The sequence below is a fragment of the Aythya ferina genome, assembly GCF_964211825.1.
Source record: "Aythya ferina genome assembly, chromosome: 4".
In the NCBI taxonomy this organism is placed as follows: domain Eukaryota; kingdom Metazoa; phylum Chordata; class Aves; order Anseriformes; family Anatidae; genus Aythya; species Aythya ferina.
This window is the reverse complement of record NC_140300.1, coordinates 59582903-59602415: the sequence shown is the minus strand read 5'-3', so window position 1 is coordinate 59602415 and position 19513 is coordinate 59582903. Positions and strand designations below refer to the sequence as shown.

General features: G+C 39.7%; 1 protein-coding gene across 1 annotated transcript in view; it reads left to right on the top strand.

The window, feature by feature from the left end:
* The first annotated feature begins 319 nt into the window (after nt 1–319).
* The window catches only part of ZDHHC2 (zDHHC palmitoyltransferase 2), a 35478-nt gene continuing 16284 nt past the window's right edge, over nt 320–19513 (top strand). The window contains exons 1-6 of the mRNA XM_084517493.1: nt 320–549; nt 10489–10515; nt 13540–13634; nt 16831–16951; nt 17899–17968; nt 19222–19254. Coding sequence (XP_084373619.1) covers nt 357–549; nt 10489–10515; nt 13540–13634; nt 16831–16951; nt 17899–17968; nt 19222–19254 — 539 coding nt within the window. The 5' untranslated portion in view covers nt 320–356. The remainder of the gene's footprint in view (nt 550–10488; nt 10516–13539; nt 13635–16830; nt 16952–17898; nt 17969–19221; nt 19255–19513) is intronic.

Genomic DNA, 19513 nt, shown 5'->3' with positions numbered 1-19513 from the left:
TCTGTTCTCCCACGTGCCTGGTTCAATATCACCATCCTTGGGTGGAAAATAAAATAATAAAAAATAAATAAATGGAGGGACCAGGAGAAAACCAGAAGACTCCCCCCTAGCCTCACAGGACCCACACATTTGTGCCCCAGCCTGGTGCCTGAAGCAGCAGGGGCCCGGCCAGGCTCTGCCTCGTGGAGGGGGCCGGGCAGAGCCGCCCCCTAGTGCCGGCCCGCGGTGGGAGGAGCGCGGAGGGAAGGGAGGAGACGGAGAGAAGGGAGGAGAAGGAAGGAGGAGAAGGAGAAGGAGGGACCCCGGCGGGGCGGGGATGCGCGGCCGGGACGCGGGGCGCGGAGTGCGTGGCCGGGATGCGGTGCGGGAAGATGGCGGCGGCGCCGCCACCAGCGGCAGCAGCGGGGGCAGCGGCGGCGGCCGGGGCGGCGAGCGGCTGGGGCGGCGTGCGGCGGCGCTGCCAGCGGCTGCTCTACTGGGTGCCCGTGCTCTTCATCTCCAGTATCCTGTGCTGGTCCTACTACGCCTATGTCACCCAGCTCTGCCTGCGTGAGTGCCGCCGGGGAGGGCAGGGGGCGGCCGCCGGCTGTGGCCAGCCCGTGGCTTGCGCCGCGAAGGGGGTCGGGGAAGCGTCGTGTGCCGAAATCTGGCTGCTGGCCACCGAGGTGGAAGCGTGAAGGGGTGAGGTGGAGCCCCCCGAGTTGGGAGCAGAAAGGACCGTGGGGCAGGGCAGCTCCCTGGGGTGGGTTTTGGGGTGCTCAAAGGACGCCCGCTGCCCCTGCTTCTGGCCCTGGGCAGCAGGCAGGTGGGCACGCAGCTGGCGAGAGCAGGGTGTTTGGTTCAGCGCGGGTGGCAAGCCAGAAGGGTTAATGAAATGGCAAGCCAGCCGGGCTCCCTTGAATCGATTCCAGTTTCTGTGGGTGTTTACCTTGCAGGAAGCAATCTTTAAATTTTAGATGCGTCACGATGTTTAGATGTTTCGTGGTGTTTGTTTAAATCCCGGTGTTCCGTGACCGATGTTACGATGCTGGGAACACAAACTGTCCGCCGCATCTCCTTTACCCCTTTGCTCTAGGGGGGAATCACAGTGAGCATTGAGTAGCTGCCAGGCATCTGTTCAGGCATCGTGGTGATGGTGGGGAAATACCCTCATCAAGCTCAGTCAGTGCATTTATATGCCCGTATAACTTTGCCAGACTTCAGCTGTTCATGTAAAAAATCTCAGCAGTCTGGTAACTAATTTTGGGTTATATTTTTTTAACAGAATAATGTGATAGGAAGGTTTTTGTTGTACAGATGCCTGGCTGAACTGTTGAGGCATTAAGCCAGACATGATTCCCTGGCTTAGCACCTCTGTTTTGCAGGGAGCTATGAAGACTTGGTGTGTTGTAGTTGAGATTGATTGATATACATATATATATTTATTTATTTTTCACTAACAGCATTCAGATGTGTTACTTTTAAGTGCTGCTCATCAGCTAGAAAGTGGGATTTGAGTGCTGTGTCCTGGTGAGAGGAGGAGCGAAGTGTCTCCCTGCAGAGCATTGTATGGGATTCTGTGGGGAGAAGTGGCTGAGGGGAGCTGTAGGCTGACACAGGGAGGGCAAGGATGCTGCAGGAACGAGTGACCCTATAGTTAATGTCTGTCCTAATGTACACAGCCCCTTGATATGTACACAACAAAGGAGGCTTGATGTGGGCAGTGCTATTTGAGTGATCTACTGTATGCTTTTTTCTATGTAATTCTACCAAACAGAGGAAAAAAGAGTTGTAGTGTACCTGAAAGCATTTCGTAAGGCCTCTTAGGGAAATAGCAGGCTTGAAACTTCCTGTGAACTATTGCACTGTAAGTCCTTGAGAACCCCTCAGAGCAAAAGGCCTGCAATAGGAAGGAAGGGAGAGGGACTCTTGGGACTCTGCTAAAACTGCCGGTGCTGAAGCCCTGTCTGTGAACAAAGGTGGCTTTTAAAAATTTCTTGTCATTTCCCTCTACCCACATTCCTCCTGGCTTACCAGCTTATGAATTCAGCGTAACATTTGCCCACGACTTGCCTTAATTCCATCTTCTATCTATATCTGGATGTTTTTCCTCATTTTTGGCGTATTAAGATAAAACAAACTTATGTCTTGTCTTACTAATGAATATTTAGTGTAAACAACAGAAGGAACAGCTAACAGCTCTGGGAACGAAAGCCAGCAGCAGGAAAAGACTGTAAGCGTTTCAGTGCTTTGAAGCCAGCCTGTGTGCTCTGCTCATCTTTTATTCCTGCGGCGCTGCCTGCTCCGGGGATGTGTGTAACTGCTGATTTTGTTGCGACTGGCTGTCAGGGATGCTGATGACGAGACAATGTACAGCAAACAGTGTTAACCGTTGTGTGGTAGGATTTAGCAAGCAGCGTTGCACAGTTCTGATGTAAATGGTTTCTTTGAGCTTTTAGTAATGAGAGTTTCAAATGTAGTGTGCTGGGTGTTGCAGTTTTGACTGAGTGGTGTAGGAGGGAGTTTACATTGGAAAAAGAAATAAGTTCCCTGAGGTGTTCCCTTTCATCCCTAAAACTTATCAGTTATGGTATTGAGCAATGTTCTAGAAATCAGGAAAAATGATTCAGGGTTTAGAAACAATAACAAAGACAGGGAGAGAGAAAAGGAACCACAACTTTTACCTGTGGTATTGCTATGCTTAGAGTTCTGCCTCTTTTGTTAGGGGATTCAGCTAAAGGGGATTCAGCTAAGTGCTCGCAGTTCTTTAACCTTTAAGATAAAGGAGAAAGGCATTCAAGGCCTTTCAGTCAATGGTCATCCTCTTCCTGCTGCTTATAGAGTACTAGAATTAAATGAGATGAGTCAATTTTTAAAAACTGCAAAGCTGGAAATGTTGTAAAATGCATTTGTTTTCAAAGAATCTCTAATATGGGAACAGCACCTTCACGGTATATGAGAAATGTTATTTTTTACAAACCTAAAGGACAACACTGCTGCGTGCTGTGTCTTGGATGTTGCTTTGGGAGCAGGATGTAAAGTCATCTCTGAAGGGCTAGACTAAACAGTAATGCACACAGAAGGAAACACGCATTGGACTGGAAACTTTTTTTTTTTTTTTTTTTTTTTTTTTTTTTACAGCAATGTCTAATTTTTCCTAGATAGTGTGGATAGACTTGTTTCTAGGATCTGCAGTGCGCTTAAGTAAAACAGAACATTTTTTTAATTCTCTGATATAAAAATATTTTGCGGCATGTCACAGTGCTTCTGGGCTTGCAAGTATTCTACTCTTTGAGATTGTAATTGTTCCTTATTGCTAGAAGTGGAGTGATTCATAGGACTGATTGAAAACCCTCCCAGAAAGGAAAAGGCTGCATACAGTAGAGAGTAGATTTTAATTCAGGATTTCTCAAACATATAATCTCTGATTAATTGTAGCCTTTGGTTAAATCAGATGAAGTTTTGTATGAGATACCACAACTCTTGTCAAATTCCTTTGTATCTCTAAGGTCAATAATACTTGAAAATAACATATATTCTTCCATAAAAATAATGTAGAGGCTTTGGCATGACCCCAAATTGTCACATCTGGAGATAAAGTGAAATCAAAATGATGTTCAGTTAAAATATATCTGCTAGGTGGAAGAGTGTGTTGGAATCTCATGCTTTTCTAATTCCTGCCGATTGTTCTCACAGTAGCTGTGGATGCATAAATATAAAACTAGAGAGGTTTTTAAACATACTTTTTTTCCCATTGTTTTTATATTCTGCATTTGCAAGCCTTCCAAAATTTCATGAAGAGTGATGCACTCTAAAAAGAGTAGAAAACACTAACAATGCACAATGGTTATATTGCACTTTGGTAGTGAAGCTACTGAAATTTCAACATAAGGTATTCAGAACAACATGAACTGCAAATGTAGTGTTCTCCTGTCCTCTTCATCCATGTGTCTGTACTTAGAAAAATGCATTTTGGATCCAGTAAACTCTGCATATGCAAAGAAAAAAAAAATTCTGAGGTTTTCCACTTTAGGTACATCTCTAATTTGGGTTAGTAGAACCATAAGGGGCTTTGAATAATTATCCACTCCATTACCCACTGCTTTTGGGTAAGGCAGAACCAGTAGATATTTGTGCTGTTTCTGACAGCTATTTGTCAGAAATGTTCTTGACAATCCTGGACATTGAGACTTATTTATTTTTCCTACCAGTTCATGATTTGAAGCTATTTATAAGAAGGAAAACCTGAACATTTGACAGTGCTGGGACAGATGGTGACAATTTTAACTGTGCTGATGAAATGGTTGTCCAATAAAGTACAAATTGGTTTCATATGTACAGTTTTAATCCATTTTTACTTGTCACCGATTTTAATTTGAAGGGTAATACTCTTGTTCAGGGAATCATGTCCTAAAATACAACTTGAATTTGTAACTTTAAAGAAGGAGGATAGATCTGCTGTGGAACCTGGAATGAGCATCTTTCTAACTACCTAAGTGAAGAGAGAGGGAGGAAATGTTCCCACCTGGTGAGTGGTCTGGCTGATCTGAGAAAGTGCGAGTGGCTTCAGCACAGTTGAAGGGGGAGGCAACAAGACATTCACCATCCAGTCAGGAGAGCTCATAAACCACATCCTTGTATTTTGTATGAATGTGTAACTGTGAGCTGCCCACCACTACCTTCAGTGCAGAGCAGAGCAATGTGATGTGACACCCAACTGCTAAAGATGTTAATGGGCGTGAAAGAGTTTTGCTTGGAGGACCAGATTGGTTAGCGCTGAACGGAGGGTTTTGATTCAATACAGTGACAGTGGAATAGAATTATAGTGGGATAAAAAGCTGCTTAATTCATCACAATTTAGAGGCAGAATTAATGTGTGCCCTGGAGGCATGGCACAGCGTGATCAGGGATCAGAGCATGTTGAGATAGAAGCTGATAGACCCTGCGCATGGCAAAGGAAAAAAGTGGGGGCCCAAGATTTGGTCATCTGGGTTTGAGCTCTTTGCTCCATATGTTCTCCAAATGGATCAAAGGATTTCTGGTACTTACTGCTCATGTCTTGTAATCAACTGCAGCTTACATTTCACTACAGAAATACACATATGTTGTAACACTGCTGCCTGTACGTTGGCTGCTAAGATAGCAATGGATTTTGGTCAAAGCATAATTGTATATGTATTTATGCCAGGTTTTGCAGATGCCACATTTTTTCTCTTTTGATCTCTGGTTGCTTTTAGGAAAGCTTAAAACCTCACAGCTGAAGTAAAATTGGCTTCTGAATTTTAGCCAGCAGGAATTCCTGTGCATTTCCCAAATCTCATTTGATTTCTTTCTCAGAATTTCAAAGAAAGCTCCACTTCTGAAATTGAGTTAGCACTGCTTGATATATAGCAGCTTGTATAGACGTGTTCATCGGGGTGTGCTCTTTCTTTGCTAAAAAGGGTCTGGCCATACAAATTTAGGAGTAGTTTAAAGACAGTCCCTGTGACATGGGAAGTGAATAAGAACTTCATAAAGATGAAAGATTAGATCAGTTTGCAAGCAATGGTTTTGTTGTGACCCTACCTGAAAGGATGTCAGATGGCAGCTTGCTGTTGGTAGGGGAGCACTTTTGTAGTTCAATGGGCACAGTACTAGGGGTTCAAATGAATTTACTGACACATTCATAAATACTGTCAAATCCAAATGTGTGCATTATTGAGGACTATGCTAACCTTATATCTCCCAGGAATTGTTTGTTGCTTTTGTTCTTAAATGAAGCAGTGTCCCAAGTCTCCTCCCTGTCATTCTGAATCAATGCAATTCACTGCTCTGCCCGGCAAAGTGGCAGTTTGTATTATAGCACTGATTTTTTTTATTATTATTATTTGTAAAGGACTATTGCATATAAGGATGGAATACTTGTCACAACAGTAAAACACTTTTATGTGTGAAGAGAGTTAAACTGCATCTATAGATCAGTGTTTTACAGCTTCAAATGCATTATAAAGATGAAATACATACTTAGTTTTGTGAATCGGATCCAGGATATTAAATTATATACAAGTTTGAGAGAAACAACTATTTATAGATGTGGCTGCAGAGTCTCAGAATTAGATCTATCTGATATTCCCATCCTGAAGTTTTAAATATTTTAAAGATGTATATCGAGTGTGGAAACAAGATTTTGTATATTCGCTTCCATTAAAGCTTTTAAAGATTCATTGCTTTCTCCAGTCTTTTATTATTATTATTATTATTATTATTATTATTATTATTATTATTATTAATCCATTACATTAACTGCTCAGGAACTTTGATTTTGGGTTTAGAACTCAAGCAAGATTTAAAGCTAGAAAATTGATGCATTTTTTTTATTATTTTTTACATGAATTTTATCCTCTGAGATCACTTTGGAGTTCTGTGCTAGTAATGTGTCTTACTGTGTCTCAGGCTATCTGGAGACAGATGCCAACTTAATTTTTCCATGGGTAAGTGAGAATAAAGATTTCTAGAGAAAATGAACCCTAGTTCAAGAAATGGCAAGTCCACTTCTAAGCTGAAGTAAGGTCTGATCCAGCACGAATTGACTTTGCAGAGTCAAAGCATGCGTGGGTTAACCTTTTACACATGAGTTGTTTTGCGGCAATGATTTGTTGCTGCACAGACGGCTCAGAGGGGCTGTGGACTCTCCCTCCTTGAGGATCTTCAGAAGCCCCCTGGACCTGGTCCTGGCAGCCAGCTCTGGATGGCCCTGCTGGAGCAGGGGTTGGAGCATATAAGCTCCAGCGGGCCCTGCCAGCCTCGGTTGTGCTCTGGTTTTGTGATACAGGAGTTGTAGCAGGCAGTCTTTTGAGATACTTTGGCGCCTCTTTGGCTATCAAGGTTCATTCCTAATGCTCGAATGCCTTTCTCCCAGCAATGAGGACTACCAGCTGGCACAGGGTGAATTCCCCAGGCTTTTACAGTGTCCTCTCCATCATGAATTTTTACTCTGCTGGTAAATTATTATTTTTTTTTTTTCACCCTGTATTGTGTAGCATAACTTTCTGTCCTCAGTCTAATGTGTTGGTTTTTTTTGCAAACACAGACAATATATTCAGCGGTGTAGACTAATGAGTGTGCTGCACTGTGGCTGATGGCTCAGGAAACTGGCATCTATGTTGGCCAAAGTCCCACGTGTGTCCCAGCCTGTTCCCTGATGCTGATGAGCACCGTCTGTAAGCAGTGTAATGAAACAGAGAGGCTCTAATTATGTGATAGTCTGCTGGTGCTGAACCGTAAATGGCATCCTGGCAGCGCAGCAGCGGAAGGCTAATTCTTAACGAAGCATGCCCCCACGGCACCTCAGATGAGCAGAGCTCTGACTTGGTGCTGACTACTTGAAGGCAGGTCATGCTTTGACAATTATCTCTGGCTCTGAAAATATGGAAGCTGCCATGCCATTGCTATTGCAAAGGCTCTTTGCCTGTTTCCTCCAAACCTGTAAAAATTGCTTCACAGTTGCTCCTGGTGTGTCCTTAGTGCTTATTTTTAGTTATTGTAGATGCAAGTGCTTTCTACGCTTATTATTTCTATGCTATTTGACTACCAGTGCGCAAATGTACAGCATTTAAGCTGATATTTATTAATGACAATGAGCGGTCTGACCTACTTTTTTGTGCATTACCAGCAGTTAACACAACCCCTAGGAAAAGAGAGGAGAAAACCGCCAGAAAGTGGTATAAATGATTCACAAAAGACTATATAATCAGACTATATAATCAAGTACTATTGAATAATATTGCAAAGGCAGATCACTGTATCTACTGAAAAATAGGGAATTAATATTTTTAATAAATAGATTGAGGGTGCTGTTTGGAAGGTGAAAACTTTTCTGTTCAAATTACAAATTAGTCAGATTTTTCTTGCTAAAAAATTATTTTCCATGCACTTAAGCAGTGTGATTTTTAGAACTGTAAGCGTCTTGTAGTTACCTAGGAAAGACTTTGTATCGCGGTCATTCAGCAAATAAACTAAGTTTACTTTTCACAGGAAATTTAAGGGAAAGATTGATTTCTAAGGTCTATTTTTTCCTATTGTTTAATTCTGTCTCATTTGGGGGGAAGGAAGAACGTATTTCCTCCAGTCACCTTTCAATTCCTTTCCCCCACCTTTATACTTCCTTCAGGGAGCCTTTGTCAAAGGCGATTTAAAAAAGCCTGAACAGGAGGAGTAATACTTCACCCTGTGAAAAGCTGCAGGTTATTGGATAGCTGGCATATTCCTCCATGGCACAGTCAGAGGGGATGTTTGCTGAACAGTGCTGTCAGGCTCTGTGTAAACATCCATTGCAATACGTCTGGAGAAAAAGAGCGGTAAGGTTGGAGATGGGGTTCTCTCTCAGACGTGGTGCTTCTACCTCACTCTTGCGTGGTGGTGGCGACTCAGGAGTGCGTGAACTAACTCTCTCTGATTGGTAAGAGATTAAAATGACACGAAAGACCATAAAATTGTTTCTCAGTCATCTTTGGGCACATAATGTTTTACCCTTCAGGATCTGCATCTGCTGCCTGTCAGGAATACTTGGCTTCCAAGATAGTTACTGCAAAGCTGGAAAGCTTGTCTCCCGAGCAGGTGCAGGCTCTGAAGAGTGTGTTTCCTCCAGGAGGTGCACAGAAATCTTGAGAAGCTGTAGGCCTGCAGTGGAAAAACAGATTATTAAATTTGGATTTATCGGTTGTGTCGGGCCTTTACTTGCAGACATGTAGAAATGTTTCTGTTGTGAACACACAGACCATCAGCATTCAAAGTCTCTTCTGCCCTTAATCAATAACTGCAGTTGGTCCCTGTCAGATGTGCTACTTAAGAGAAGATGATGTATGGAGGAAGAGAATGTGCTTGTATGATGTTGATTCAGTGACTGGAAAATAAGTCTCAAAAACATTAATATGTTTTATCCAAAGTTAATGGGGAGAAAGGTGATGACAAGTGCTCTCACAGCAAAGGTCTAAGCCCTTGTTAGGAAAAGTACCACCAATCATTGTGAAAGGTCAGATAAGTAAACTCATTTGAAATTAGTGCTCCTGCACTGTATGCATTGCTAAGGCTTTTTAATTAGCAGAGTGGTTATTTGGAGACGACTAGCAGAATTTTTACTGCGCAGGGATTCTGCATACCTTCCTGGTCATACCAAGTGGAGGATTAAATTCAGGATTTCTGAACTGGCTGTTCTGCCCTAATTTGAGAGCCCCAGCACTCTTAAATTAATGCATCAACTCTAAAGATGTCTTTGGGTTATTCCTGGTGGGTGGCTGCTTACAATTTCACAGTTTTTGTGCATGCTGATACTGCAGCATCTCTGCTCCTCAGCGTCACGTGTGTGTGTATTTATTTCCTCAGCTTCTTTCTAGCTCTTGTCTAGGTTGATATCTAGCTTATCAAACTGTGCTGTCAATTAGCTAAACCTGAAAATTGAGGATGGAATAGTTTTCTTTATAATATGAAACTTCTGTGGTGTCTTTCTGATTTTTCAAAAAACTCTTTAAACATGATTTACTGTTTTCCCTCAGGTTATGTAGATGCTTATTTTAGTCAATCTAAAGTCAAATACCCATTTGAATAGATCTGTTTTATAATTTAAGAATTACAGAATAATTTATGTGTGAGGGGACCGTAGCCCATCTATTCCAAACCAAAGCGGGGTAGGTGTGAGATCAGGCCAGTGTTACACTGTTTGCAGTGTTACCCAGTTTCCAAAGCTGGAGACCGTACAGCCTTTCTAGGCAACTTGCTCCACTGGTGGACTCTTCTCATGGTGGAAAAGCCCTTCCTTGTATCAAATGTGATCCTCCTTTCAATTTATGGCCAATATTCCTTGTCCTCCCACCAAGCACCATTATGAAGAGCCCAGCTCCACCTCCTTGATGCCTCCCTGTAGGTCCTGGTAGGCTGCTGTTGGGTCCTCCCAAGACTTTGCCTTCCCCAGGATAAACAAGTCCTGATCATGCAGCCTCTGCTCAGAGAACGGATGGTCCAGTCCCTAGCAATTTGGTGGCTCTCCCCTGGACTTGCAGCTTTGTTGTACTGGGGCAGCCAGGGGCAGCATTCTGGTTGTGGTCTACTTTTATCTATTTTTATGCCTTGGAGATCCAAGGTATCACTGGCAAAACAGTTCTGGGTTCTGACACCTCCACCTCAAGAGTAGAACATGTATAAAAAATAAAACTTGAAGATCCACGGTTAAATAAGCGTTCTTCAGAGGTGGTTTCCTTGGGCTAAACTTTGGCAACTTCAGATGAAAGAAAGCTCTGTGGAACTGAGCCTGGGAATGGGGGCTGGAAACGTTTATAAGCAATTGGCATTGATTTTAATTATTTACCTATTCCAGTGATGAATGTACGCAGCTGCACGATAAAAGCTTGATAGTGTATAGTCTTTAGCTTGTATCATTTGATGAATATTCTGCCCTATTTGGTTGAAAAACAAAAGCTTAAAATACGTCATTTGCTATTTAAAAATAATTTTTACTCTTTCTTTCTTGTTTTTCAGTAACAATGACAAATATCGGAGAAAAAGGTAAGGTTTTTATTTGCTGTTTATAAGTGGAATTCATATGCCAGGGTAGTACAGTAGTTTATGAATTGAATTGAGATTCAGATCTGTTGCATTTTAAATGAATGCATTTGATGTGCTCCTCAACTCCTCCTATTATTGTCTTGATCCTGAACATTGCTTTCACCATTCAAAATAGAGATGAGAAAAATGAGGACTTTTTACTCTCCTTTACTGACTTTCTGAAGTACCAACTACAATAATCCTTATATTCTGTTTTGATTTTTTATTTTTATTCATAACAAGGACAGCTCATGTAAAACCAAGGCTTTTGAAAATGATCAGGGTGGTTGTGCAGGGAGCAGCATACTTAAATGAGAGATGGTTTTTTTTTCTTCAGCTTCGCTTTAGCCGATGTCTTTGAAGACGCAGAATCTTTCAGATACATAACCTTCCCAGAAAGTAATAAAACTGCCTGATTAGCTATCACTACCCAAAGGCACTAACATATTGAGATTGCTTTTCCAGATGCTATTTTAAAGCTACAGCACAACTTGGAACTGTAGAGTGAGGCTGTGAAGCTTATGGAGAAGGGGGCTTGTGTCATCCCAGCAGTTTTTAAGTCATTTGAGACTCTCTCACTTAGTAAAAGATTTTGATAATTAAGAAATATTCGCTTGAAAAACATGTTTCCGTTCAGTGATCTTCCCCATGCAGCCAGCACAGGAAACATGCTTCTTCCTGCGCTGTCATGGAAAAACAAAGTTCAGTGTGTTAGTAGGCATTGCTCAATTAAATTTCTTTTTTTTTTTTTTTTTTTTTTTAGCTGCTCAAAACCTCAGTGAGCCAGTCAGAAGAAAGTTACCCTGTACTTCTATACCCTGTACTTGCTCTACTTCTACCCAAGGTGTTGTCAGGGATGACAACTGGGCAGATGTGGTTCACCCCCCAGTTGTCCCCTATTAGTGGGTGTTGTAACCTTCCAGGCAACTCTAGCTATTTTTAAGTGGGTTGCCTTCATACGAGGGCTACACTATTTTTATTATTTATTTATTTATTTTTAAGGAAATGTAGAAGGATTTCTGTGGCAGCACCTGGGTGAGATGGGGCTCCATCACAGTGTAATGAAACTGGTGGCTGGGTGACCTGGGAGACGTGACAGGTCAGGGCCTTGGCCACGCTGGAGGACTGAGGTGCAAGAACAAATGAAGGGAACTCAGGTCTTGTGCACACCTTAAAGGGGATAATCTCTTTAGGCTGTTTATTTTTTTTTCTTCCTATATATGGAAAATGATTTTTTTTACTGACCACAGTTACTCTTCCTCTCTCAGTAATAAAATACAGATTGGTAAATACATGGTGTACCAAAATGATATAATGCCCTGCCTTGCCCTCATTTTATGCCATGAATATGATGGTTTAAAAAAAAAATAGTGATTTTCTTTGAATAGATCAGTTTTTCTTGGAATTGATTAAAAGATAGATGAAAAAATGCTCCACTAAAAATGTGGACTGTGCCTGCCAGAAGCTTTTGCAATAGCAAGGTAGTGTAATCCAGGATATTGTGGTTGATGTGGGGTCCAGGTCTATCATTTACTTACACTGATAAGATATTTTTTTCAGTTTATGGATGTGACACATGGCATCATGAGATTTTGCTAGCTTTTGTTTCATATCCTTTATGACTGTCGAGAGAACAAGAATAAATATTTACTGTGTTGTGCTTTTTTTTTTTTTTTTTTTTTTTTTTTTTTTTTTTTTTTTTTTGAATAAACAAACTTCAGTACCAGAAACATCTATTCAGAGTTATTCTGGAGGCAAAATTACAAAAGCCAAGAACATTCTGGGCTACTGTTCCTGCAGTTCTGCACACTATCCCAAGTGGTATGGAGAATTCTCTAGCACTGAATAGCTTTATGTATACATGTATAAAAACCACAGGCTAACCATATGGGGACAGTATTTCAGACTGTGCATGTTTCCCTTTGTGATGTTTCTGTGTTTGTTTTTTTTTGACAATCTTATGAGTTTACAGGAGCTGCATAAAGAATATTTGACAGGTGTAGCATCCAGACCAACTCTGAGGTCTTTTTAATCTGAATTCATCTGCATAACAGGGAAATAATATTTTGTGCTGCTGTGGTCCTACATGGCCTTTATTTGCCAGTTCTGTGCCCAAGGAAGAATAACCTAAAGAAATACTCCTCCTTGTGAACTAGGGCAATTAAATCAGGGGACACAGATTTTGGATTTAGTATGCACTGTAGTGAATTGTTAGCATCACTGATGGCTTCCTGCAGTAATGTACAGAATAACTGGTATGTACAGCATGTACAGCGAGAGCTTTTAAGCAGAAATGCCTAGCAATACATGGCAGGTCTTTGAAAAAGTTCATGTTACATTCTGTGTTCTCTTAAAAGAAAAAAAAAAAAAAAGCATATAAATGTTAACAGGCATCTATTAAAATGAATATATCGCTGGCTGTGAAAAATATAAAGCAATGAACACTTGAGTTTAAAGAACCTGGAGGGATGCAAGGCTGTTTCTAAAAACCTGCATCTTAAATACCTAGCAAAACAAATTGACTGGTTATGGTTATTATTCGGGTATCATATGCACACAAAGTCTTTTCTCACTCTGGTTGTTTAGGTATAGTAACACCTTATTGTTCAGTAACTATAATTCCTTTTTTTTTCTCTCCATAGCTAACAGTCTTTCTGCATGGTTTATGAAACTGAAATGCAGAGAAGGTTCTGTTAAATAGGTTTTAACAAATGCAAAAAGGGAGACTGCTTGCTTGAAAATAAGCAAATAACAGTTCCCCTCAAACTTTCACAGTATGTGTAGCCTGGCTACTCATGGCTTCCCCCATGCAGTCTGTATTGTCTCATGTAAAGTTGCAGTGCAGTATTTCTGTTGTAGAGCTTTTGCAGAGCCTCTGTATTTACATCTGTTAGAGTAAATACCTGTGGCATGTACTGTATCTGTCTGTAAGCACTATACTATCACTGGTCTGTTGGTATTAATTCTGTTCCTTTTTGATTTTAGTTGTGTGCCTGGTTGCTTACCACATATTTTTCATGCTGTTCGTCTGGTCATATTGGAAAACAATCTTTACGCTACCAATGAATCCTTCAAAAGAAGTAAGATAAACTTAACTTTCGTTTCTGAAATAGCCTAGTCAAATGCCTCAAATGCCTGCTTTTGTAGTGTTTGAGTAACTTAGGCTCTGCTCTCATGTAGTTTTACACCGTGAAGAAAGATACAGCTAGTAGTTGCAGCTTCTTATTAGGAAGAAGTCAGATTGCAAACGGCATAATTGACAAATCAAAACGAAAAAAAAAAAAAAAGCTACACCTTACCTAAATTTCCAAGATACTTAAATTAAAAAAATAGACAATATTTATGATGTTAAAAAGAAAAACAAAAAAAGCTTCAGTTGAACAAATGTGTGTTATTTGAACTAGCAGATTAAATCTTTGCATGGAAGTATATTTTTATATGGGGAAAAATATTTCTACATGTTTTACACATATTTTGAGTTGCCTGTCAGCATCTGTCAGTTGTCCTCTAAATTCAAGCTTCTTCCACATCTGTTTTGGTATGAAGGAACTTGGTTGTGGTATGAGTGCACAGTCAGGTAAGCTGATGCTGGGGAGAGTGTAGAAAAGCTGCATGGAATAGATGTCAAAGGTAGATATATACCCCAGATCCAAGTCCAGCTAGTACTGAAGTGTTAAATGAAAAGGATCTGGTTGTCTTGGAGAACATTATCATCCAAACTGCATTCAACATCACATAGCCTCCAGGCGATTGCTTTTAGTTCTTTGTGGTTGATTTTATTTTTACTTTTTGTTTTAATTTTATATTCTTTTCTAACATTTAAAAAAAAAAAAAGGATAATAAAACTTCATAATCTTAATAACATTCTTCCCTATGCAACTCTGTACAACCAAAACAAGCTTTTGGCATCTTCCATCCTGTCTGTATACAGACACCCCAACTTCCTCAGGAGGTGCTATGTAACAAAACCTCTCAGGCCAGGAGGAAGCATCCTATGGCTGCTTTGGAGTTTTGAAATACCCACAAAGCCAGTACTTATTTTGGCATGGACTCCTAGCTTCATCTCCTATAATTACCATGCCAACACGATATGAATAGCTTGTGGTTTCTACTGTCTGTTTTGCGGAGGTTCTTCTCTGGGTAATTTTCATTCACTAAAAAGATATGTAATTGTGAAGACAAGTAGATAATTCAAAGTAATTGGCATCTTCCTTGAATTTCACACTGCAGTCTTTCCTCTCTGCCCCAAGCTGTAGCAGGGAAATAAATTAAGAACTTACTTCATTTAGTAATTACATAGCAAAATATGTGCATATATATATGGTGACTGTAGTGATAATTAGAAGGCTTTTCAAATCACTGGGCTGGTGTCATTAAAAGACTACCAAAACATTTTGACAAGTCTTCAGTAATTATGCTGACATTCTAAAACCACCATACGATGCTACCAAAGCACTTCAAATATCATATTAAAAGTAGCGAAACTAGGTAATAGAAAGCGATGTGTGGTGTTTCCATGTTCTTTGAATTTACACAATGTTGCTGGCAGTAAGTGACACCTTTTGTTGTTCTATGTCTTTTTGCTAATCTGCTAGAACATAATTTTTTAAATTAATTAGGATGTTTTGTGATGTTAAGTTAATGTTTGATTTCCAGCTTATGGGATAAAGTCTGTAAATGTAAATGGATGTACTTTCAACTTACCTGCCAACTGTAGAAAATATTAATTAGCAGACTAAAAAGCAGATAAAGCTTTTGCATTTTGTTCTCATGAATACTGCAGCTTGTGCAAACCACACAGCATTTATGATGCTACCTAAGCTTATTTCAATTTTTTACACGTATTAAAAGCATTAAAATACTCTGGCTTGGAATTTATAATATTTTTAGCTTAACACTTTTATTCTGAAATTCCATGTGTTGTAGCTATCCCTCCCATACTAGAAATAGTCTTGAGAAACACTTCAAACACAGATGACACCACACTACCTTAACTACTGAAGGTCAGACGATGCCATTCTGTGCCTGCGTGTACCATCTACATGCAGACATTGCATGACGTTGGGAGAGAAGATGGTTTCCCAGGCAGGAGGGTTTTGCAGACTTCAGGCTACTTTGAGAACTTGTACAAAACGATGGAGGAATAGCTTTATGTGCTTTCAAAAAGGAAGCGTTAAAATATTACTCTGAACCAAGTTTCTACAGTGAGAAATTCTATGCCACCCAACATAAATCAATTCAGGTGTTAGCAACAGGAGTGTGTTCTTGCTAGGAAAAAATAAAAGCAGCTCTTTCATTTCTGAGAAGCTCGGGGTTAGACTGTGAACCTCTCACATCTCTATGGGGGTGAGAATGGGTTCCTACCTATCTGTTTCTGACTGCCTTTGTAGCTTTACATGCATCACCTTTGTTTAGGAAAAAAGTTCATATTATAATTCCTATCTCTTAAACCTTTCTGTAGACATAAACACTAGTGATACCAAGGACTTTTGTACCTTCCCATTTCTAGAAGCGACAGTGAATGGTGTTGGTTATGTTGCTGTGCTGCAGAGGAATTTTAAAAGTGCAAGAAATTTGGAGAACTTAATACGTACCATGTATCTCTTTTCAGTAAAACCCTCTGAGCTGTTACAGAAGTGATGGTTGCCATTGCCACTTCAGACAGGGACAGAAGTTGCTCGGTGCAGGAGATGATGAGGTGGTTATTCTGTCATGTAGGCCACGCAGCTCTTCCTTGCTCCCAGCTGGTCTGGTGTAAAACCACATCCAAATGCATCCATGAAGAGAACAGCGACTCTCCAGTGGCAAAGGATAAAAGGGAAAATGCCAAACACTAGAACAGAAATTCAGCTATCTTTTCTGCTACTGCTAGTAGCAGAAAATATTCTATTTTGGGTTAAATACAGGCATCCCTAGTTCATAGTCACTAGCTAATAGGTGGTATTGCAGTACATTAACTACTTTTCAAGGGATTGGTAATTAAATTTGATCATGACAACTCTTGATCCTCCCTTTGAGGAGTGTCACTTAATACTTCTGGAAACATTCAGCATTCCATCTATACCAACTCAGAAGGAATTTTAATACTGTGTTGCTTCAATAGTAGTCAAAAGTGCTGCAAACTGAATTAGTGCTCTTAGGAACAGTGAGTTATTTGCTGTAATACCTCATATATGTTGCTAATCCATCTTTATAAAATGAATGTTTCTCTTTACATCTCTACAGGTACTTACTTGCGATTTGCTAACTTATCTTTGGTTTTAAAAATTATTCCAGTTTCATCTATCATACTCAGACAAGGAATCTCTAGAGAGGGAGCCTAGAGGTGAATCCCAGCAAGAAGTCTTACGACGGGCAGCCAAGGATCTTCCTATCTATACGAGGACAATGTCTGGAGGTAAATAGGTGTTCAGGAGACCACGGAAGGCAGGTGTCTTGATGTACTTGGCTGCCTAAACTAATTCAAAGTCTTTCAAGGATTTTAGGGAAGAATCTCTTTTCATAGCTAACAAATCAGCAGCGCAAACCAAGAACTTAACTTACTGAATACATGTAACTTTATGCAGTTACATATATTCAATGAAAACACTGTTGGAGAGTAAATTGCTGTGTACAATTTCTGATTTTTACAGTGGATGGACAGTGCGTTGCTAAATGTTTGCAAACTGAAGGTAAACAATAGCATGTAATACTAACAAACTGCAGGAGAAAATGTAGTTTTATTTGCATAGACTTAATTTCTTAGTGCATAATTGAAAAATAGTATTAATAAATTATTATCTGAATGTGGTATATAGCTAGAGAGATCACAGAAAGAAATGGTTACTATTTTACTTGCTGGTTGTTCCATAGCAAGGACAAAAGTTCTTCCAGACTGAGAATTAGTCTTAACCTAATAATGCTGTAAGTTTGTGAACGCTTGTTAGCTAAGCAAATGCAAAAGCTAATCTCATACAGTAAATTAGAGCTGTTAGAATAATAGCTTAAAAGGCTTTTTTGTTGGTTAGTATTGAAAGAATTTCTGGCCTGGTTCTAGGAAGGGCTTGGTTGGGTGGGTTGGGGTGGTTGGTTATCAAAGCACCGACTTGGCTTTGGAGGAAAAAGCCCTGATCATGAGCATGATTAGAAGATTGGAAAAATGGGGCATTTTGGGTTCGTTCTGCTAGATTCAGCACTGCAGTGCATAAAGAATGCCTCAGTGTTTGCAAGTACTTCCAATCTCACTGCAACACTTTTCTGGGAGCTCTGCTGAACTGAGCTTCTAGTGCACACTTCTGATCAGATTTCAGGAATCAAAATGTATATCTGCATGTTGAGATCTAATCTTGCAACTTTTTTCTTTAGCAATTAGATACTGTGACAGATGCCATCTTGTAAAACCAGATCGTTGCCATCACTGTTCTGTGTGTGACAAGTAAGAAAATATTTTAAATGAGTAGTTTTTCTGAATAAATGCATTTTTTTTTTCTTGATGCAGAAGCTTTCATTTTTTTTTATTCTCTGATTTTTCAGGTTTAATGTTTTGGCAGAGAAGCTTTTTTTTTCTTAGACTTTTTTTTCAGATTTAGTTTTTATTTATTTCTTACTGAGGAAGTCTGTAACATACTCTAATTCATTTAATGAATTTCTTGATGCCAAATTGGATTACATGGTCTTATACACTATTTAATTATGAAAATTATAAATATTAATAAAGAACTTTCCTGAAGAATGTAACCAAAAGTAGCTGATAAACAAAAATTTGCTTCTTTTGTTAGAATCTGAATAAAGATCCCTACCCATCTCAATCTAATCATGATGTCACTTACATCTTATCCGAGGTAATAAACTTAATATCCTATTTTTCATTGGATAACTTGCAGGGTATTTCTGTTTAAAGAAGGAAACAACCAAGCAGCCCCCATTTCTAACTGAATCACTAACATAAAGTTTTTGTTTGTGTAACGTGAAAGGAAGCTCACGTCCATATTCCCCCAAATGTCTGTGTGCTTCTCTGCTCTTGATTTAGATATTTAAATTGAAGAGAAGGGGCTTCCTCAGACTGACTTATCCTTAGCTTGTTCCCAATACTCTTCAGCTGCTTATATATCAGAACTTGCTACGCTACTGTGAGGCAGAGCAGACACAGCATTTTGTGCAGCAAAACAGGAGAGGCACTGGAAGAGTAGATGGTGGTTGCAATGTAACATAGGAACAGTCTTATGTTTAAGCATAGCAGAGAAAAAGGGTACCCTGTGTTATCCTATGAAATATAAGTGAAATTTGCAGAATGACATTAATGTTTTTCAGAATATATAACTTTGTTTTCAAAATTCAGTTCCTTCAATTACATCTATTTTCTTGCAAGTTTTATTAATGGAGAGTGATTAATTGCAATATTTTGGATTTTTCATACCTGGTAAGTTCTTAAAATGTTTATGCTTAAAGCTGACATTGTAGATAGTATTGTCTGACATCACTAAGCCCTTGGGCACCTATAGGTAAACTCTATTACGTTAATTTTTATAGTCTTAATAGATCTTGCTTAATAGACCAGATAACCAATAGTATGTATGGGTAATTCTTAATCTCTACTTGAGTAGATTAAATCTGACACAACTTTGTTTCTGACTTTTTTTTTCCTTTTGTCTTTTGTGATGCTTGGAAATCTGTTGGGTTTTTTAAAAGATGCATTCTGAAAATGGATCATCATTGCCCTTGGTGAGTGAACTATTTTTTTCTTGTATTGCTTTGATTTGGTAAAACAAACTCTTGAGGGATCATAGGTGGTGTTTCACTGTTCCTGAAGTTAGATGCTTACATGAAGTTACTGGTCTCGCAGAACAACTGGAGTTGCTTACTTTATATCCTCTTTCCTTAGGTGTGAGATGTGAGAGGAAGTTTTGATGCTGTTTTTCATAGAACTGCGATTTAGCTATTTCTATAATTGGGGTGAGGTAGATTTCTGATCAGTAAGAAC